Source organism: Solea senegalensis, linkage group LG9, assembly GCF_019176455.1.
Source record: "Solea senegalensis isolate Sse05_10M linkage group LG9, IFAPA_SoseM_1, whole genome shotgun sequence".
NCBI lineage: Eukaryota > Metazoa > Chordata > Actinopteri > Pleuronectiformes > Soleidae > Solea > Solea senegalensis.
The window spans coordinates 24,606,736-24,630,340 of record NC_058029.1 but is presented as its reverse complement, the minus strand read 5'-3'; the positions used below and the strand labels follow the sequence as shown (position 1 = coordinate 24,630,340).

At 42.3% G+C, this 23,605-nt stretch overlaps 1 protein-coding gene across 4 annotated transcripts in view; it reads right to left on the bottom strand.

Annotated features, from left to right (window-relative positions):
* Positions 1-23,605, bottom strand: part of erfl1 (Ets2 repressor factor like 1) — a 66,150-nt gene that overhangs the window by 7,451 nt on the left and 35,094 nt on the right. For 3 of the 4 annotated variants that reach the window (XM_044033443.1, XM_044033444.1, XM_044033441.1), the window contains exons 3-5: positions 6,588-6,661; positions 5,147-5,495; positions 2,570-2,747 (exon numbers count right to left, since the gene is read on the bottom strand). In XM_044033443.1, the coding sequence (XP_043889378.1) occupies positions 2,570-2,747; positions 5,147-5,495; positions 6,588-6,648 (588 nt within the window). In that variant the 5' untranslated portion in view covers positions 6,649-6,661. The remainder of the gene's footprint in view (positions 1-2,569; positions 2,748-5,146; positions 5,496-6,587; positions 6,662-23,605) is intronic. The other variant, XM_044033445.1, reaches the window with a different exon arrangement.

Sequence of the window (23,605 nt, the reverse complement as noted above, 5' to 3'; positions counted from 1 at the left end):
CGCATTAATGATCCGCCATTGATCCGATCTGACGTGACCCCGTTTGCTCTCCGTTTCTTTCATTTTCAGCCGATGACAGATGGAGACGGGGATGAGAGACGAGGAGGGGATAACGTCTCTCTTTTGTTTTAAGGACAAGTTAAAGCCCGTCCCCCTGCACTGTCGCCTCCCGAGTCCGCCTCGCTTTATCCGTGTCTTAAAGACGACACAGATGAATGACGGCTGACTCTCTTTTACTGTACTTTCAAGTTAGGGCCATGTTCTGGGTCACGAGTGTGCAAATCAAACCCTGTGAAGTTTTAGAGTGCATATACAGTAAATGTCAGGTCAATTCAAATAGACTTTTATTCTTCTTCTTGTTGTTGTTGTTGTTGTTCTCCTCGTGTTATAAATATTGAATTGCTTTAAAAAAAGAAGCTTTATTTTCAACAAAATGACAACATTTTAGGTTTATTTTACAATCAGTCAAATGAGTCAGTTTACAAAAAGTTAGATTTACTGAAAAAAAATTATCTTCATGAAAAGAATGCTTGCATCATTCTTGTTATTGTTTTATTTGCTATAAATATCTAATCATTTGAATAAAGCTGCCAGTGAACTTACAAAATAATACTTTTTCAACAAAATCACTACATTTTACTTCATGTGTTGAGTTTCGTTCCCAATAAAATGTTAAAAATGAGTCTTCAGGTACTGTCGCCATTCAAGACACTCGAAAAAAGTCACATTCAAAATACAGACGGAGGATTTCAGGGTTTTTCTGTTCGAGAAGTTCAGAAGTTTACTTCCTGTGTTGAGTTTCAGTCGTTCGGTAGTTTATTTCCTGTGTTTAGTTTCAGTCGTTCAGTAGTTTAGTTTATTTCCTGTTGTTTAGTTTCAGCTCTCAAGTAGTTTATTTCCTGTAGTTTCAGTCGCTCAGTAGTTTATTTCTGTTTGCGTTCAGTAGTTTATTTCCTGTGTTTAGTTTCCAGTCAGTAGTTTATTTCAGTTTCAGTCGCTCAGTAGTTTATTTCCTGTGTTTAGTTTCAGTCGCTCAGTAGTTTATTTCCTGTAGTTTTTCCTTAGTTTCAGCTGCTCGTAGTTTATTTTCTGTGTTTAGTTTCAGTCGCTCGGTAGTTTATTTCCCAGTGTTTAGTTTCAGTAGTTTCAGTCGCGTTTTTATTTTCGTAGTTTTGTTTAGTCTTTAGTTTAGTTTAGTTTTTCAAGCTTAGTTTCAGTCGCTCAGTAGTTTATTTCCTGTGTTTAGTTTCAGTCGCTCAGTAGTTTATTTACTTCCTGTGTTTAGTTTCAGTCGCTCAGTAGTTTATTTCTGCTTAGTTTCAGCTCGCTCAGTAGTTTATTTCCTGTGTTTAGTTTCAGTCGCTCAGTAGTTTACTTCCTGTGTTTAGTTTCAGTCGCTCGCTCAGTAGTTTATTTCATGTGTTTAGTTTCAGTCGCTCAGTAGTTTGTGTGTTAGTTTCAGTCGCTCAGTAGTTTACTTCCTGTGTTTAGTTTCAGCTCAGTAGTTTACTTCGTGTTTAGTTTTCAGTAGTTTACTTCGTGCTTAGATTCAGTCGCTCAGTAGTTCCATGTGTTTAGTTTCAGTCGTTCAGGCAGTTTTCCTGTAGTTTCAGTCGTTCTAGTGTTTCTATTTATGTGTTTAGTTTCAGTCGCTCAGTAGTTTACTGTTTAGTTTCAGTCGTTCAGTTTTTCCTGTGTTTAGTTTCAGTCGCTCAGTAGTTTATTTCCTGTGTTTAGTTTTCAGTCGCTCAGTAGTTTATTTCATGTGCTTAGTTTCAGTCGCTCAGTAGTTTAGTGCAGTTTCAGTCGCTCAGTAGTTATTTCTGTGTTTAGTTTCAGCCGCTCAGTAGTTCATTTCATGTGTTTAGTTTCAGTCGCTCGGTAGTTCATTTCATGTGTTTAGTTTCAGTCGCTCAGTAGTTTATTTCTTTGTGTTTAGTTTCAGTCGCTCAGTAGTTTCTGTGTTTAGTCGCTCAGTAGTTTATTTCCTGTGTTTAGTTTCAGTCGCTCAGTAGTGTTTAGTTTCAGTAGTTCAGTTTTTAGTTTCAGCTTATTTCCTGTGTTTAGTTTCAGTCGTTCAGTAGTTTATTTCTTGTGTTTAGTTTCAGTCGTTCAGTAGTTTATTTCATGTGTTTAGTTTCAGTCGTTCAGTAGTTTACTTCAGTAGTTCATGTTTTCAGTTCGTCAGTTCTGGGTTTGATTCTTGTGTCGGACGTTCATGACACTCTCTGACCAATCAGTGGCCGGCAGACATTTTATATCTATCTTTATTCCATCACTGATGGAATCGTGAACATAGAGAACGAGTAATGAAACCATCTCAGCTACTGTTTCCTAGTGTTTTGGCTAAATGAATTAACTTGAAACTGTTTATGTGTTTGTTTTGTGCTCATCATTTTAAATTTGTTCTGTCCACACTAACATGGTGAATAATGGGGTTAAAAAACAGAAGAAAAGAGAGGGAGGGAAAGTATTAGAGAGTGAGTTGTTGCCCTTCATTGCCTGTATCTGCTGTACTGCTGTATCTTCTTTGATCGCAGAAATCATAAGAAACTAATGTTTGTCGTACCTCTGGGGTGCAGTCTGGTGCCGTGGAGCCCCCGTTGAAGTGATTCTGGGCCAGAAAGAAGGGAGAGTTGGCCATGTCCAGGATGGGATAGTTCACCAACACCACCTTACTGAAGTTAAACTTGTAGGTGAATCGTTTCCCTTTGGTTTTGTGCAAAATGCGCTTGTTGTAGTAATACCTGCGGAAGAAAGAGGGGAGGACATGGGGTGGGGGGGATAAAGGGAAAAGGACGAGGAAAATGGAAAGAGGAGGGGAGGATTAGGACGACGTTCACATCAAGGTTTTGTGTTCCATCACTTAGCAGAAAAGAATAAGTAAACAAGTTTGGCGCTGTGGGCGAGAGCTATGCTGATTTCCCACTGTTTTTATTCCTCCTCCTCCTCCTCCTCCTCCTCCTCCTCCTCCTCTCCTCGCAAATCAATTCATGTCTGACTGACTTCATCCAATACAATACGGCCTGAGAAGAGAAGGGGAATTTTATTCAGACAAAAATCCAAATCCCTCCGAGTACGAGAAGACCTTCACTGACAGAGAACGATAAACAACACAAATAAATACTCCTTTCATCGCACACAACAATATCAACTTTAACACATACGCTGCATTTAAGGTTATTACATTATTTAAAAACAATATGGCGTCAAAGAGGGTGGTCCTTAGAAAGACCTCCGATGAGTTCTACTCAGGATCTGTGAGGAAAAAGTGTTTGTTCTCTGAATTCTGACTTTTTAAAGAAATCGTGGTACAATAATCTAAAACCCCGACAACTACAGAAACTGCCCGTGCTTCGTTTTGCCAGCACATTTCAAACGGGGTCTCCATGGTAACGACCTCAGGTGTCTCCCACTGGGCATGTCGAGCCGTCATCACGCCAGCTTCCTGTGCCACCCACTGAGGTGTCACCATGTACAGTCTGCCAGGATGCCAGGTTGGAGGCAAAACATGGCAACCATCTGGCCAAGGCAGGTAAAAGGAGCTGTTGTGTGAGCGTGTGTGTGTGTGTGCGTGTGTGTGTGTGTGTGTGTGTCGGTGAAGTAAAAAGAGAAAAGAGCCATTTGTGTAAGTGCTTAGATTTCTTTGACGGTAGATGAGAGCTCAGCAGTGAAGCGCGTTCTTCCATCAGCACGTTTAAGCCACAGTGGCTGCACTCGCGCGCTGATGTGTGCGTGTTTTGCTTTGCGTGGCAATTGTGCCATGGCCCTTAATTGAGCAATTAAGTGAGGCTAATTAAGAAGGCTAATTGTGGCCCCAGCCAATTCATAACAATTAGACTCTGACGACAGCCCCCATTAAAACGGGGGCCAAAGGAAAGCGGTGGGGAGGGCGGGACGGGGAACACGTTGGGGTAAGCATGTATTTGCATAAGAAAACTGTGTGTGTGTGTGTGTGTGTGTGTGTGTGTGTGTGTGTGTGCAGTTTCTCACTTGTGAAGAATCAGTCCAGGCAATTTCAGACTGAGCTTCATTTTGAAATCCCTATTGAATTTTTCTTTTTTTTTTTTTTATTTCATTTGGCAGCTCAATGGTGAACTTTTCCATTAGGTAAGAAGACAGATAAGGACAAATTGAGGGTATCGACATAAAGCAAAGTCCCTACTTTTATCTTTCCACTTAAAAAAAACAACAACAACATGGAAAACAGACACATAAAGTGAGGAGTCGACGAGTTACACGTAAACTGCGTTAGACGTGATAAACATCTCCATTCAGCCGATGCTTGACATTCAGCACATGCTGTTTATACTTTAGTTTAATATACTTTACGTGGTTAAGTTTACTTTTCTCAGGGTCCAAGTCCAATATATATTTTCTGAATTTGTTTTCACAGCAGTTTAAATCAACCTCTGAAACCACGTCTGTGAACAGCTACGGGCTTCACGACTTAAAGGCACAGTATGTAACGTCTGCCACGATGAGTCTCTCAATCAACACAAACTCATCCCACTATGACTCCCACTGTGAGTCCCACTGTGAGTCCCACTATGAGTCCCACTGTGAGTCCCACTGTGAGTCCCACTATGAGTCCCACTTTTCATTGGTTTATAAACTTCATTGGTTTATAAACCATTGTTTTCAATGGTTTATAAACTTCATTGGTTTATAAACCATTGTTTTCATTGGTTTACAATCCATTGTTTTCATTGGTTTACAAACCATTGTTTTCATTGGTGTATAAACCATTGTTTTGTTGGTTTATAAACTTCATTGGTTTACAAACCATTGTTTTCAATGGTGTATAAACCATTGTTTTGTTGGTTTATAAACTTCATTGGTTTATAAACCATTGTTTTCAATGGTTTATAAACTTCATTGGTTTATAAACCATTGTTTTCATTGGTGTATAAACCATTGTTTTGTTGGTTTATAAACCATTGTTTTCATTGGTGTATAAACCATTGTTTTGTTGGTTTATAAACTTCATTGGTTTACAAACCATTGTTTTCAATGGCACTTTTAGTAAATGGACGTGTGAGCAGAGTACATTGGTATCATGTGCAGTCTCACCATCACAGTTCAGGAATACGTTCAGTTGACTTGACGTTAAATATGTGACAGTGTGTGTTTTTCCCCGTCGTACCTCAAAGCCCTGCTCAGCTTGTCGTAGTTCATGTGTGGTTTGCACTTCCTGATCCCCCACAGCCGCGCCACCTCGTCTGGGTCCTTGATGACAAACTCTCCGTAGTCGCCCTGCCAGGCGATGACTCCCTGGTACTCCTCCTTCTGCAGCAGCTCCAGGATGAAGTGCCACAACTGGATCTGCCTGGAGCCGGGGCTCGACTCAGGCTTGTACGCCCAGTCTGGGAAGGCGAACCCTGGACGGAGGGAGCAGGAAAGAGAGGAGGAGGAGGAGGATGAGGCCTGTCGTTTGTCCCGCTGCTCACCAGGGGGCTGGGGGCGGAGGAGTGCTGCCGCTGCTGTCTGAATGACTGATGAGTGATGGAGGTGAGGGATGATGTGTTTAATATCACAGCACATGCCTTGAGCAATGTTAGTCTGTGCTGATGCCCTCTAGCCTCAACAGATTGGTCAGTGGGATGATGACAGCTCGCTGGGAAAGATCTGATTGATGCCGCCCCAGTGTGAATTGGAAAAGCCGAGTGTATGCACATCACTGATGGAGCTAAGGAGCTTGTTGACTCATCCCACAAGTGAATCAGCCACTAACTAGCCTTGTAAAAACATTCAACGTACAACCAATTACCACCAGACTCAATTTGTCTCACAGTGTGTGTGCGCATGGCTAATGGTTTTTTTTTGAATTTGAACATGTTTCTGAAGTTTGAACACAATTATAGTTGCTTGTTCGGGTTTTCTGGTTTCATCCTCTACAACATGTGACCTGAGTTCACATTAAGAATAAAAAGGAGAATGGTCTCCGCTCCATACAGATGTCAGAGACCCCGTCAGACCTGGTACTACCATCCCGTCCTAAATCCCGTCCTGTGGTTGCGTGTTGTCCGTCCTCAGGACGCAGTAGAGAGACACCGCTACAATATAAACACTGCAACTCTTAGACTTAGACTGCTTTTTAACACAAGTCAGAGTTGATGAGTTCCAACTGTGAAAGTCAGCGCACGAGTGTTTTTACCGAACGCACATTTACATCGACAGCCATGTTCTTGTCTGGGGACAGAGGAGGTGACGTCACATGGAACGCGGTGTTAAGGTCACGTTACAGCAGCATGAGCGGAGTAGACACACAGGATGCATCGTAATCCCAGTGTTGTGACTGGATCACTGAGGAGGGATGTTAATACCACGTCTGAACAAGAGATCCAAGGATTTAATCGAGATAAAGATCCTGAATCTAGATCACGACCAAAACACGGTCAGTTCTTCCTTACGTCCCCAGAAAACTTCATCAATACCCAAGAAGACAAGCGTTAAGAGTGAAGAATAACTCTTAACTCTTGTCTGATCACATTCTCTGAGGCGTTCGCTGTTGTTGGTATTTTACGGCGCTTGGCATCATAAAGTTGTCAGATTTCTGTCATGAGCGACGATGGCGGGGGACTCACCTGGCGTCCAGAGCGCGGGCACCGGGGGGAGCAGCAGATCACTGACGCAGTTACAGTCCATGCCTCCACAACACCTACAACAAAGACAGGGATCCAGAGTGAAGGCAGAGTTACCACATCGCTGTTCGCGGAGGAACGTTTTATTTTCTTTTATTTCCCCTTGAAGGCGACCCCGGCAGGTTTAACTTTCCCGAGCTGAAGTTGAGCGTGAACTTTGTTGAAAACATTGCAGAAGAGTCCAAAGGCGCGTTCAGAAACATAAATCCAGGTTATGTTTCATGTGTTTTTTAGCTGGAGTTTGATGGGTGTAATCTTGCGTGGTCACCTGAGGCTGTGTCTGATGTAACACTGTGCACATTCCTGTGCTGCATTTATGAATGAACAAACACCAACAGGTCAAAGTTCAGCCACATTATACATTTAAAAAAACACTTTCTCTAAATACGTAATCTGGCTCAGTTGTTCCATGTTTGAGGGCCTGTCCGAGGTGCTATTATGGGATTTACAGTATGTTGACTTGATTTCTTTGCTCACTATACGATGATTTGACTGGTGAATGAACAGCTGTGGTGAGTGATGTCATCGCTGCGCTCACCAACGGTCCACAGAGAAACGTGGAAACGATGCTGTTACTTTCCCAGCTCGACTGGCCCACATGAATGTGAGAGTGAATGGGTGTGAATGGGTGAAACTGTCGGTCATCACGACCAGAAAAACACTCTAAACACAGACAATTACCAACTCTTCTCCTTCTGAATCCGTTGGATCGTCCCATCCTTAGTTTAGGGGAAAAGTTGTCAGAAATATAAATGACGCTGATAAAAGACACAGTAGTGATACTATGGAGCACAAGCATCAGGCAACAATGATTCAATGTGTAGAAACTGAGATGCTTCACTTTTCTTCTTCTCCATATGTCAAGTGTCATTTGACATTATTGGTTTGGACACCACAGCGTCACCTGGTGACCAGCCTGCTGCTTTGTTAAAGGACGGACTCACAGCATGAAGGCATGCGCTGACAGGAGACTTGTGAGGAGGAGCTGTGACTGTGACACGGGATCTGCTTTGGAACAGACACCCTGACTGCTGCTACGCTGCTGTCTTTAATGCCGGGCCTCTCCGTCTCTGCCTTCACTCTCTGCCTCTATTTAATTATGCTCTGTGAATTTTGGATTTTCCCTCCAGCATTGAAATGGAACGTGAATTATTAAGGTGTGTTTGTATAAATTATTATTGCTAACTCCAGGCATTTCTCACTCTCTCACTCTCTGGTCGACCCCTTCTATCTATCTATCTATCTATCTATCTATTACCCTGCTCCTTTAGCCTGTAGAGTGTGGCCCCTCTCACTCTCTTCATCTTTCTTGTTCTCAAACCTTTCACTCTCTCTCTCTCTCTCTCTCTCTCTCTCTCTCTCTCTCTCTATCTATCTATCTATCTATCTCTCTCTCTATCAGGAGAAAGTTATTGTCTTTATTATACAGTAAGTTGACGACTGATGTTCAGTCAGGTGTCAGGTGTGTACATGCTTGTCTTGTATATTCAAATAAAAGCCCTTTAGAAGAACTCATCACACTGTTACTTAGATCAGAATTTATAATATAATTTCAAAAAACCTAATCTTTCACAATCACACTCGTCAGAATCCCTGGATTAAACCCAGGATTACATGAGTTCTTTCAAAGACTTTGTATGAATCCTAATACATACACTCTTTGTGTTTGTGGTAGTAATCTATAAGTGTCTTCATCAGGTCACCACTACTGTTCCATCTCTTTCATTTTCCATATTCTCGTGCTCCACGGCCACGTATAAGCTCGTCTCCTGTGAGGATGCTATAGATGTGTGCGTGTGTGTGTGTGTGTGTGTGTGTGTGTGTGTAGCGCCTCGCACTCACCTACGCAAAGCCTCAAATCCATCCTCATCCAACAGTGTTATCTATACAGGTGAATCCTCCTTTCCTCTTTCCCACCTCCTTCCTATTCACACACACACACACACACACACACACACCTCCTCCTCCCTCTCCCTGTCTTCTCTCTCTGTCTCTCCCTCCCAAGCTCCTGCTCTGTGTGTTTTGCTTCAGCAGTAATTTTCCGCTTGATTTCGGAGGTAATGCATTTTTACAAATCAAAGAGGAAGCCAGACTGCCCCCTCCCCTCTCCTCCTCTCTTTCCTCCCTCCTTCCCTCCCTCCCCTCCCCAGTCTCTCGCTCTGTCCCCCCCGCCCCCAGGCCAGAGAGGAGATAAAGGAGCCCCCATCATTTCCTTGTTAGTTTTGATTTGGGCAGCACAGGGCTTTCAAGTTCCCCCATCACCCCCAGAAACATTATAACTAGCAGCCAGGGAATACTCTCCCTGCACACACACACACACACACACACACACACACACACACCGGCCAGATACAGACGCCACAGATTGTAATGGATTGTACGAGCACAGTAAACACAAGGCTCAGGCAGATATGGCACAGATACGCAGGTACACACACACACACACACACACACACACACACAAAATAAGACATGGAGCCCATAGATATTGACTGAATCAATACAGACACACTACTAACACACATCTGAGCGAGCTGAAGGAGAGAATGCACTTTGTTTACTAAAGATGTTGATAGAGCACACAACTGTGGACAGCTCAGTCCAAACAATGGCCCTCTCTCACACACACACACACACACCCACACACACAAAAGGCCACCCATGAAAACCCATTGGGGATGATGGATCGCACAATCTACCCGGCGACAATAGTAAAGTCACACAATAGGGTGACGGGTTACTGTACTGAGTTGCGCGTGCTGTGAAGTGGCTGAGCGCACAGAGCCTCTGGTGTGTCGGTGAGTCAACTGTTGCCGGGACAGAAAGAATCCACACACTTACACGGGGTCAGGGACGATCAAGGCTTTTTGCTGCCAGTCTCAGAGGGGGGGGGGCAGTGTAAACAAGCTGCACATACAATATTGACATATTATCACCATGGAGTTGATATGGTAAACGTGTCCGCTCACATCCAGCAGATTCACAGCAACATTATCATTCACTCGCAGTCGCGTCTCGGGCCTCTCGGTGAACACATGCGCTCCTTTTCTGCTTTTTTTTATTCCACTAACTCCTCGGCAAAACATGTTTTTCTCCCTCAAATGGGGTAAATGTTCCACTTGATTGAAGAAACTGTATCCAAACTTTGTTGCACGTGAGAAGAGGAAGGTTGTGAAGCTTTGACCAGAAAACAAACAACAAAAAGAAAGAAAGAAAGAAAAGTGAAAGAGGCTACAACACTTCACTGAGGTGCAAACCATGTCATTTCATCTCAAACAGGTTCCACACATAGATTTGACTGGAGTGGAATTGAACGTGTTTGATACTTTAATCACCTTGAATCAGACTCACTGTAGTACTGTTACACTTCACCCACATATGCAGATACACCAGTCCATCCAAGGGCCGACACGCGACGGCACGGCACGGCACGGCGAGATTTAGGTTGCATCTCCACTAAAAAAAAGTACCTATCCTCAACGTGGGCGGAGTCATCTACTACGGTGACTTTGTTTTACACACACACACACACACACACACACCAAAAGCAGTTGTTTTCAGTGTAACTGAAATATTTAACTCATTTCCCAGGTAATTGTTGGAGATTAAGCCACATTTGTAGGATTATTAAGTCTTTTTAACTGACCTACGGTTCAGCATTCAGCTGTTTGGCTTCATTCTTGTGTCGGACGTCTCTTCCTGTGACGGAACTCTGACCAATCAGTGACCGGCAGTCTGGTGATGTCATGCATAGCACCGGCTCAGCGGGCTTGGAACTTAAAGTGTGCTGAGGCGGAGTTGGGGCGGGGTGAGACATTCAAAACATTCACACTCACATTAACACTCATGGTCAATTTAGAGCAGGGGGGTCAAACTCATTTTTGTTCAGGGGCCACATACAGCACAATTTGATCTCAAGGGGGCCGGACCAGTAAAAATAGTAAAATAATAGAATAATAACCTATGAACAACAAGAACTCCTTTGTTTTTTCTCCTTTGTTTTACATTTAATGAAGGATAATTTTACAAAACATGACATTTCTTGAGAAATATAAGTGCAATTTCAACAATATCATGCCTAAATTTACTATTTACACAGCACACTGGATCTGGAGCATTTGAGATTATGTTTAGATTAGTGTGAAATTTTAACAAATTCATCCTTTGGGCCGGATTGGACCCTCTGGCTGGCCGGTTCTGGCCCCCGGGCCGTATGTTTGACACCCCTGATTTAGAGTGTCCTATGAACTGTGGGAGGAAACCAGAGAAAACACACACAAGGAAAACATACACACTCCATGCAGAAAGGTTGTGCACTCGAGTCTTTTTACTGTAAGGCAACAGCACGAGCCACAACTCCACCATGTGGCCCTCACCTGATTCAACATTAACAACAGCAGTATTAAACTTGCTAAAGGGGGAAATGATGTATCTAGGCTGCTAGACTTTAATCTAGTCTTTAATCTCAGTCTCATCAGTGTCATCACTCACATTATATATGATTGTAGAGATTAACATCTAATCCACGATGAGGGCCAGGTCAGAGTCCTGGTGCAAGTGTAGAAAACCATGTCACATGTTCATCCTGAGTTTTAGCCAGAGAACTTTGTGTGGTGGACTGTAGTACTGCATTTTAATGTCCATGCTTTATACTGTACGCTGGTTTCTGCTGTCGCTCGACTCTATACTGTTCACACAAGAGAAATAGTGTTTGTACTGCAGCTGAAGGGTTCGAGAGCCACTTTCATCACCAAATAATGTTCAGCATCAGCCTCTTTCCATCATTCCAGCTCCACATGTGACATATCAGGGATTCTTCAGACACATGTGATCCTGGAAACCAGGTTCAAGGTGAGATGTGTTGTGTACAGCATATACACCAATGGTCACATGACCGCTGTCTGATGCAGGTTTTTACAGGACTGTCAGCACGAGTGGAGTCACAGTTAGTGCATCACTGACAGGAGTGAAGAGGAAACTGTGAGGAACTACAGTACAGTGTGTTTTTTAACATTCTGCAGAGTGACTGGGGTACACAGAGGAACAGTGTGTGTGTGTGTGTGTCTGACATTCAGGCAACATTATGTCTCCAGTGCTGTCTAAAGAAGGAAAGTGTGATGGGTCTTGATATAAAAAGAGAGAATATAAAAAACCACGGAGAGGCATGAAGAGTGTGGCCTCTCCCGCTTTCTTTTTCCACGAGATGAAACAAACTCTGTACATCTGTCTCATCTTCCTCTTTTTGGTTGCCCCTGAAAAAGGCCCAACTGAACCCTCCCTCTCTCTCCCTCTCTCTCCCTCTCCCTCGCTCTCTCTGTTCCTCTCCCTGGTTAGCTCTGACACACTGGTCAGCCTCAGGGTGGAAGAACAGAGGGACTCTGCTATGGGTTTGTTAGAGGAGATGGAAAGAAGGAGGAGAGAGGAGAAATGAGCAGGGGAGGGAGAGGAGAGGAGGGGAGGAAAGGAACCATGGCGGGGTCAGGGTGAGGGAAAAGAACTTGTCCTTCCAAATGTAAAGTCAACACTGTATCACATCTCTGATCTAAATGAAGTCATTAATCTATAGCAACATAAACAACATGAATTTACTAGTTTTTTTAGAACAAAATATAATCCTAAATATGAATGAAATGATCTCATTAACCTTTGACCCTTAAATGTGTAACTTTAAACATGTACTTCATAAATAATCTTACACATGTCAGTGTAGCTTTTAGGTTATTTTGTATTATTTATGTATGTTTTTGTTTGCTGTGTTTGGATTGGTGGATTTTGTACATCCCATAATAAACCTCATCTTCCCCATAGTGCAGACGTTCTGCCGTAACACTCGCTGCAGTCTCCGTGTAGCAGTGCAGTGCAGCGCTGAAGACGTAGTGTGTGTGTTTACAGGAGACTCTGTGATTGTGACCCACTGTGCCACACTGCGGGAGCACAGCCGGCACCGAGTCTCTCACACACCAGGACGGTGGAATCTGTGGAATCTGTGGAATCTGTGGAATCTGTATCACATGACAGGACCGACAAACCTCAGCATCATTCACTGGAACTCAGTCTGAAAGTCTCTCACAGAAATGAGACAAAACGTTTGACTTCTTCAAAGGTGTTTGAACGTTGTTAAAGTGACGCAGTGAGTCCTGACGTTCCAACATGATACTGCAATAACAATATTTCACTGAATTTCAAAATAACAGACACTGCAGACACTGCACATGTATACACTGCAGACACTGCACCTGCAGACACTGCAGACACTGCACCTGCAGACACTGCACCTGCAGACACTGCACCTGCAGACACCGCAGACACTGCACCTGTAGACACCGCACCTGCAGACACCGCAGACACTGCACATGTATACACCGCAGACTGCACCTGCAGACACTGCACCTGCAGACACTGCACCTGCAGACACTGCACATGTAGACACTGCAGACACTGCACCTGCAGACACTGCACCTGCAGACCTGCAGACACTGCACATGTATACACTGCAGACACGGCAGACACTGCACCTGCAGACACTGCAGACACTGCACCTGCAGACACTGCACCTGCAGACACCGCAGACACTGCACATGCATACACCGCAGACACTGCACCTGCAGACACTGCACCTGCAGACACCTCGCAGACACTGCACCTGTAGACACTGCACCTGCAGACACTGCACATGTAGACACTGCACATGTAGACACTGCAGACACTGCACCTGTAGACACTGCACCTGCAGACACTGCACATGTAGACACTGCACCCGCAGACACTGCACATGTAGATACTGCAGACGCTCCGACACTGCACACGCGACGCTGCAGACGCTGCAGACACTGCACCTGCAGACACTGCAGACACTGCAGCTGCAGACACTGCACATGCAGACACTGCAGACGCTGCACATGCAGACGCTGCAGACACTGCACCTGCAGACACTGCAGTCACTGCACATGCAGACACTGCAGACACTGCAGACACTGCACATGCAGACACTGCAGACGCTGCAGACACTGCACCTGCAGACACTGCAGACACTGCACATGCAGACACTGCAGACACTGCAGCTGCACTCAAACCAAGAAAAGGCTAGGAACTCCAACAAGTTGAAGAAGAGGTGAGATGAAGAGGAGGACGTGGTGAGCGCGCGATAACGATATTAGTGAGTGAGGTACGGAAGGAACGCCAGCCTTAAGAAAATAAGGAAAAGAGGAGCGCGGGGAGAAAAAGTATCAATCGATAGGGTTAAATTATTCATCGTCATTAATTATCGATCGCTCTCCGCTGCCGGCTCGTCCGCCTCGCGCCAGAGTTGAAAGGAGGGAAAGCGCGCTTTATTAAAACCGGCTCGAGCCTCATTGTTTCATGTCCCGCGGCAAAGAAAAAGCTTGAGTTTGGCTCTGCCCGCGCGCCAGCACACACACACACACACACACGTAGACTGCTCCATCGCTCCCTCTCTCTCTCTCTCTCTCTCTCTCTCTCGACGCGCGGGAGGAGCTTTGGGGAGCCTCGCGCGGTGTTCACGGGGCGGCTGTGTCTCGCGCGGATCGATGAGGGATCAATGGCTCGCGCTGACTAATAGCCAGAGAGCGCCTTTGATCTCGCGGCTGAGAGATCAAAACCTGAGCGAGAGGGAAGAGGAAAAGGAGACTGCGCCGGCGAGCTGACCTTCACACACACACACACACACACACACACACGTAACTATATGCACAGTAATTTGACTATGGGATGTCCTACATGCAAACAACTAATGCTTCTTTTTAGAATTTGAATATATATTTATGAACATATGCAGAAGAAAGCCCAAACCTCGACCAAAGACCACTGTGTTTCCACCTGCTCCTGAATCTGGATCCAGATCCAGATCACCACACAAATACACTCATTTCGTCTTTGGTCCGTCATAAACCTCTTCACTGCTCGCAGACAGACTCTTTCCATCAGAGACAGAATACAGTTTCCTCCTCGTAACTCCAGCCTATTCCCCCAGATTGAAATGAGCAGATATACATGTCAGCACCTGGGATTTGTAATCCAGGTGATTAACATGATGTTTTACATATCACACAATCACTGGAAACAATGTTACAGAGGTTGTTTTGTAGCATCTGCTCAATGTCAGACTCTCACATTCACACCTATGTTCAAGTTGTGAGGGAGAAAAACCCTCGGTCAAACCAGGAACTGAACCGGGAATTGAACAGGTGACCTTCTTGCTGTGAGGCAACAGTACTACTGCCACTATTCCACAGTGTGACCCTCTTTCAATCACATTCACCTGGTCTTACATTCCCAATAATGCTGGTTTAACCCTTAGAACACAGAGCAGTTGACCATTACTATGTTAAACACACACACACACACACACACACACACACACACACACACACAAGTGTACAAACACACCCGAGCAAAACATTTTTTTAATCAGATTGAATTTGTTTTAAATGTGTTGTTTTTATGAACAAATATCACTACTAAACAATGAGGACATTTTTTAAAAGCTGAATATGTGACATATAAACACACACCACCAGGATGTCCATATAAGGAGTTGTGTATTAATGAAGTTAAACCAAAGTCAATAAAAACACAGACCTGTGTGCATCACTATGTCTGTGGAAGAGGACGGATGAAGAAATATGTGAAAAACGTAGCAGACACATGGACAGAAAAAGTACGACCAAATAACCGACATAGACATTTGCTACACTGTTGCCATGTAGCACATTATTATTATTATTATTATTATTATTATTATTATTGTTGTTAATAACAGGAATTGCTAACAACGGCTAACCCAACATACGTTTGCCTTCTCAGCTGGAACACTGTGATATTGGGGTTTTTATATGTTTATATATATATATATATATATATATATATATATATATATATATATATATATATATATATATATATATATATATATACATATATATATATATATATATATATATATATATATATATATATATATATATATATATACATATATATATATATATATATATATATATATATATATATATATATTCATATATATATATTCATATATATTTATTCTTCATATATATATTCATATATATATAATTTACAGTACACAGTGACCACAAATCTAACTTCCACCCCTAACCCAGACTCAGAAATAAGGTTATATTTCCTTAGGACTAGTCTTAAGTCCCATGAGGACTACTGGTCCCAAATGTAGCAGAAGAGCACACACACACACACACACACACACACATGCGTCCTAGTTGACGTTGTTACTCTTTATTTTCTTGGCTTCCTTAGATAAGGTGTTACAGTGAGAACAAGGAACCATCTGTTGTTTCCAGGAAGCAGATGAGTGTCCTTGGGCTCAACTTCACGCCTATATAGAGGAGGAAGAGGTGTGTGTGTGTGTGTGTGTGTGTGTGTGTATCTACTCTATGTTCTGTGATGAAGATGAAAAGCAAACTGCATATTTGTTCATTATTCAGTTGCAGCACTACTCTGCTTGAGTCTAGTCATCAGTGATAGTTCCTTTGGAACCTGTTCTGATGAGGTTCTACGCGAGGTTCTGCCGGCCACTGATTGGTCAGAGAGTGTCGTCACTGGAGGAGTCATGACGATGAAACTGTAGATCAGTTAAAAAGACTTGAAAACCGTGGAAACACGTGTTAATCTCCAAGATTTAGCAAAGGAAATGTCTATAATCTGGACATTTGCGTGAGCTCAATCCCAAGCCGTTCAGACGTAATCCAGCTCAGTGACGACAAATGATAAAGAATGATTCAGAACATGGAAAACAGCTGTGCCGTGACCATGACGTGGAATACGACTGTCTTTGTCCTGGTATCAACAGTCAAGGACGTGTGTTGTTGAAGTTTTATTCCAGACTCTGCGCGGTGACATAATCTAGTCAACAAGGACCATGAATAAATCATAAATATGTTCTTATGTAATAGATTTATTTTTCCCTCTCGTATACCGTTAAGAGGTCTGTGACATTATATACAACGATATCTGAACAATTCACAGAGGTTAATGATGCCTAACTTGATTCTCTCTCTCACACACACACACACTCACACACACACACCCTCCCTCCCTCCCTCCCTCCCCTCTCTGGTCAGTGAGTTACTCTCTATTGCTCTCTCTTCAACCAGAAGTCACCACCCACTCAATCAATACCTCATACATAAAACCCCTGCTATAATCGCCCCCCCTGTCTGTCTGCCCCCCACCATTCACCCCTCCCTCCCCTCCATCCTTTACCCCCTCCTCTTCCTCTGCTCCCATGTCCAACTGTTTGTCTTTTTCTTTTTTTGTTGTTGGACATCTTCATCCGTAATCTTCATGTGAGGCTCTCTCTCTCCCTCTCTCTCTCCCTCTCTCTCTCCCTCGGCTGGTCAAAGGCTACAGTCACGTGACCAGTCACATGACCATTTCACATTAGAACGTTCACATTCAGAACTACAAGTGTTGTATGATGACCTGTTGTGTTGTGTGCTTCTGGTCTGATGCTCATCTTGATCACATGGAAACACAACTTTCACTTTATGATCTTTCTCTTTTTCATTTTAAAAAAAAGTTTTTTGTTTTTTTTTAAATAAAGTTTTATTCGAATAAGTGTCTGTTTCTGTGATTGTATACATTAGTGTATACAAGTGAGATCATGTTTTCGTGTGTACCGCCCCTTAGACCTCACGCTGAATTTCATCGCCCTCCTTACAAAGGTTTTTACGGTAAAAAAACAAAACAAAACAATAACAGAGAGTTTTACAGTGTACAGACACATTTCAAGTTAAAAGTCCCACATTGGCACATTTTAAACAAATAGAAATATTTAAAAAGGCCATAGAATAGTAAAAGAATATGATACTAAATATAGTATTTATTATTGTTATTATTATTGTTATTATAATAATAACAATAATAATATTCATTCAGTTGTAATTAGCCATTTTTTAAATGTATACATTCATTCATTCATGAATGCCAGTCCCTGCTGACATAGGGCGACACATTCACCATTAAATGATGGTGTTTTCATGATTTAGATTGACAGTATTTCTCTGTTTTTGATATTAATGGATTCATTTTTTGCGTTCTAAACATGTTATTACTGAAATACACTATGATACAGTGATATCACGTGTCAGCTTACATTGTTCACCCTCCCTGTATTAGAGGACGTATGAATGATCTGTGATGTTTCCATTGTCTCAACCTTTGCCACGACATATTATTAGGGAAGGTATTTTAAAACAGACACTACGACGCTGCAGACTCTGAGCTGGATGTGTAATCTCTGCTTTAATGACTACATTTTAAACATGCGGTCTCCACGATGTGTGCAGCCACAGGCGTCTCCTGACACTGAGGCCACGCACGCACGCACACACACACACACACACACACTGCAGCTGCCGTTTTGAAAGGCAAATGTGCAAAGATGCAACAACAACAACAGTAAGACAGGCCGTCATGTGACTGTGTGATGTGAAAGGTGACCCCATGCTTTGGGAGTACTTGTGACTCCCATGCTTCCACTCAGTCCATCTTCCTGTGGGGACGTCATATTTGTGCAGCATCACAGTAATTGTCTTAAGTGCGAGGGCGTTAGTGTGTCCAGGCAGAATGGCCTCAGTATTGCGTTATAGCAAAGACAAGGAGACATCAATATTACATTATCTCATGTTTAACTGTGAGACACAGATAGTTGTTTTGGGGGCCCTTAAAGATATTACATTACCACAGGAGATACAGGCAGACGTCCACACACACACACACACACACACACACACAAGAGGAGGGAAAAAAGAGAATAACACACAGAGAATTTTAAAATGATGAGGCCTCCACACACCCCTGCTCTCCTCTCTCTCCTCTCTCTCTCTCTCTCTCTCCCTGCTTTGACTCTGCCTCTCTCTCCAAAGTCTTTGATTCATCCGCGCGGTTTGATCTGTGAGAGAGCGAGTTTTGTAAACACATTTTTCACGATCATATAGCCACGGGCAAGGGAGCGGAGGGCGGAGGAAGAAGAAGAAGAAGAAGAAGGGAGGAGGAGGAGAGGGAGAGAGAGAAGGAGGGTATGTGTGTGTGTGTGTGTGTGTGTGTGAGAGAGAGAGAGAGGGACGTTTAATGAGCATGTGAGATGGACTGACAGAAAATGCAAGGATGGAGGCTCAAACATGGCCCTGCATGCACACACACACACACACGCACGCACACACACGCACACACACGCACACGCACACACACACACACACACACGCACACACACACACCAGGGAGCCCTGCTGGACTGATGGTTTTGGCACAAAGTAAAACATCACAGGAGTTGACGAAATGTGGAGCAACGATGAGAAAAAGGACAGATATTCAGTTTTCCTCATCATGCAGAGGAGGGTGACACTCCAACGCTGCATTTCCCGATACGACATTTCCTGACTGCTGAGCCTCACACACACACACACACACACACACACACACAGGTCTATACGGCTATTCTTGTTAGGACTCTGCATTAACTTTCACTACATAACCAAAAGTTATCTAAACTATAACCAGTTAACGCCTCACCTTGACATGAAAACAGGCTCTGTCGAGCAATACTACCACGAGTACTATCACGTGTACTACTACCACGAGTACTACTACTGGTTAACTTCCTGTGTGCAGTCCCTGTCACAAGATCTAATCACCACTGAAAAACACCGCGAGACAACAATTGATAACTTTAACATGATAAACATGTTTTTTATTGTGAACTATGCATCGTTCCATATCAACACAGACACTTTTATTTTGAAATTCTCCCTCACACGTTGTCTTTAATCACTTGACTGCAGACGCTCAGTGACTCCCAAGTCATTTGAGCTTGACACACCGGATTTAAAGTACATTGCTCAAAGGCACCCCAGCACTTGACCTGTCAGGATTCGAACCTGCGACCCTCCCGTTACAAGCCAAGTTACCTTTCCATGGGCTGCCCTGACCATTGTTGCAATACAAATGTTTATAAAGGTTACGTACTGCAGCTTTAAACGCAGTTCACATCTCATTCCTAACTTTAATGAGTTCCTCAGAAATGAGGTTCTGCCTCATTAGGACCAGGTTTTTGGACAGTGTTGATGCCAGAAAAGGTCCTGAAGAGGTAAAACAAGCTTGCACACACACACACACGTTTTTAATGAGCCCCTTACCCTTAAAACAGGTCTAAAGCCCTTTAAAGTTGTAAGGAGTGGACAAAGTGTCCTTTCCTCACACATTCTTAGTAAGGACACTACAAACCCCTTAGCCACACCTTAACCATCACAAGTCAATGTCTACCCCTAACCCTTAACCTAACCCTTAACCTAACCCTAAATGTCCTCACTCCCTGTGGTGTGCAGGTTATTGTTGGTCCTCACAAGGACACACACGCATGTGTTTGGGATGATGAACACAGAAGACAGAGAAAAACAGATTACAGGTGGAGCCAATAACACGCAGGTTACAGACGGTGAACACGAGGTGTAACGCTGCTCTAATAACAGCGCGAGACTCTCATTCCCGCACATTCCTGTTCAACTTTCATCTGCCAGCTGATAATCCCGTTTGCTTCGATTGGCTCCAGTAATGGCGCTAAACCGTCGCTTCTGTAACAGCGGGTCCCACAGAGGAGAGGACAGAGGAGACGAGGGAGGAGACGAGGGAGGAGGCGAGAGAGGAGACGGGAGAGGAGGCGACGCACGGCGTGGTCTGCACGGGCCGCCGCTCATGACTGCACAGATACTGTCGATGATCGGAAAGACTTTTCAAACTGCGTCAAACACATTTGCGGGATTTTCAAAGTGCAAATGGAAACAACTGGTTTTATCATTTCAAAAATAAAACAACAGACAAAGACTGTAGAGTGTTAAAAGGAGGTGACGGTGGTAAAAGAAGAATGTCCTACATGCACATGTGTCCTTTCTTTATGTTGTGTGTGTACACACACAGTGTTACATTATAATCTTTTTTTATTTATATACACATTTTACTACTGGTATTTCATGTGTGTGTGTGTGTGTGTGTGTGTGTGTGTGTGTGATTAAACCTAGATGTTAATGAATATAATTTACAATAATGTATTTTGTTATTAGATTTCTGTTCATGGGAAATAAAATAATAATAATAATAATAATAATAATAATAATAATAATGATAATAAAAATAACAATAGTAGCGATAATAATAATGATAATAACAATAATAATATTAATAATAATAGTGATAATGACAATAGTAGCAATAATAATAATAATAATAATGAATAATAATAATAATGATGATAAGAGGATCCTTCTGCTGCAGAGTTAATAACATGCGTGTTTGTGTTTGTTTCCCTAAAAGAAGGCTGGGAAACACTCCTCAACAATTCTGCACAAATCCCTCGCGCCAGTCGTTAAAAAGTGATTTTCTTTTCATTTTCCTTCTCTTGCATTCTTTCCTTTTTTCTTTCCTTTTTTACTTTGCCTTCATACTTTTTCAGAAAGAGGAATATAGCTGCAAGCAGTGAAGTCGGTTGTCAGTGTGTGTGTAGCGTTTCCTCTCTCCCTCCCTCTCTCTCTCTCTCTCTCTCCCTCTCTTTCTTCTCTCTCTCCTCTGTCCGGGGAATTGTTCTCCGCGTCCACAAACACATTGCAAACACCCGGCGGCCCAGCAGCATCGATTTCTAATTAGACGCCAGGATAATCGTTGGAGAGAGATGAAAAAAGGGAGAGGGTGATAGCGCGACCGAGTAAATAAATATATAAACGAATTAGAGCTCAGATTAATTGAATGAATATGAGCATTAAAAAAAAAGAACAAAAACAAACAGAGGCTGAAAAAAAGCTAGAAATGAGGAATATAAATGTACATGCAGGATTATAATCTGAAAACAAACCTGCTGCCATTTCAAACTGATTCTTTCCATTATCATTATTATCATTATTATTATTATTATTATTTATTTTTTTAAATGATTGTTATTAAGACGTAAAGCTCGAAGCAACAACGTCCCTCCCGCGATAAATTGTCACCAGTGGCGTGCACAGACATCTCATGGGGCAGGGGCTCACATGGAGGAAAGGGCACGTGTGCACTCTCTCATAATTACTGACTGAATAACAACAATAATAATAATAATAATAATAATAATAATACTAATAATAATGTACTTATGCGTTCTTCTCTACAGTCATGGAAGTGTTTAATAGGCTGATGATGAGTTTCCATTATTACACACATTTAACGGATAATTCATATTAATATATATGTATATGAATAATTAGAAAAATAAATGCTCATAGGACAAAAAAGCAGGTGATTAAGCATCAACTCATGTTGGATAAATATTGATTTTTCACATGAATAACTACTGACCCTTGTGATGGAAACATCTGGGCTAACAGGTCTGGGACAAAACCTTATTACCGATATCGATATATATCACGATATGAATCAAATCAATACTTCTGTAAGTCTGGGTGATATGACTTATAACTAACACCGGGATATCTGTAGTCTAACTACTAACACTAACAAGGAGACTGTACACTGTAAATACTGTTTACAATCTCTATTATTATTATTATTATTATTATTATTATGACCTTTCATTTCAGATGATACCTGCTTTATTTATTTTATACTTTTTATTGTTAAATGAAGGATTATTAATATGGTCTAATATAATTAGGCTTAAAATGATAGAGGTGTTAATACTTATTCATTTAAAAGGTGTTTGACTCATGTGTTCACTCTTATGCACGTGATGATTAGCAAATGATTTTAAAAGCAGGAAAAGTCATCACGATATGACGATATCCAAACTCTTACACCACATCTTGTCTCATGTCACGATATCGATATTTTCTCCTGGAGCTGGAACGTCTGTCTGTCTGTCTGTCTGTCGCTCAGTCTCGTGACAGAGTGTCAGGGAGCTGCAGGTAGAGCTCGTTTACTTTAATTAACGTTTCATCATCCTCGGAGCCACATATATTCTTTCATGCTGCTCCGTCTCTCATCCTTGTTCTCCATCCATTCATCATCAGCCCTCTCTCCCTCCTCCTCCTCCTCCTCCGAAGGAGAAGAAGAAGAAGAAAGAAAGAAAGAAAACTCGCCATATCACCTCCTGCTCTCTGTCTCGTGTCCACTCAGGCAGATACAGGATAATAATTCAAACACCTTCCTTCCTTCACTCTCCTCCTTCACTCCTCCTCACTTCCCCCGCCTCCTTCCTCATCATCCCTCCTTTTCCAACTTTGCCACTTTATTTTCTTCCCCTCGGCGATTTTTCTTTTTCTCTTTACAAACAGACACTTGCTTGTTATTACCCGAGTAATTGCAACCACGTGACCTATACAGAGTCTGGTCACACACACACACACACACACACAGGCGCGCATTTACGGCTGTATACATGTGTACAACATATTTATATGTGTTTATTCATTATTATACATGAATAATAATGTATAATAATACAAATATGTGTGATCATTAGATTAGATGTTTTATGTTAAGGTATGTTGTGATTTTATCTTCATGTTAACTGAAGTCAAACTGAAAGTAAGTTATGTTATGTTAGGATATCTGCATGTTAAAGACTCTATGTCATAGTTGAAATGAAATATTAATATAGGTACACTCCTTCTGCAATAAGGCTGCACATGTTCAATGTACATTTGGAATATTTTCTTTTATTTGTTGCTTTAATGCTTTAATGGACTTTTTCCTCACTCAATGTAAGACACTCAATCTCTCTCTCTCTCTCTATATATATACAGTGTATATATATGTGCATATACTTATATATACAGTATATATATACATATATGTATATATATACATATATGTATATATATACACATATATAGAGAGAGAGTATATATGGGTTTGACTTGCTGAACAGACTGTGTTTGTGATGTTGGACAGTGTAAATTGACGTCTTTATTGCTGTGACT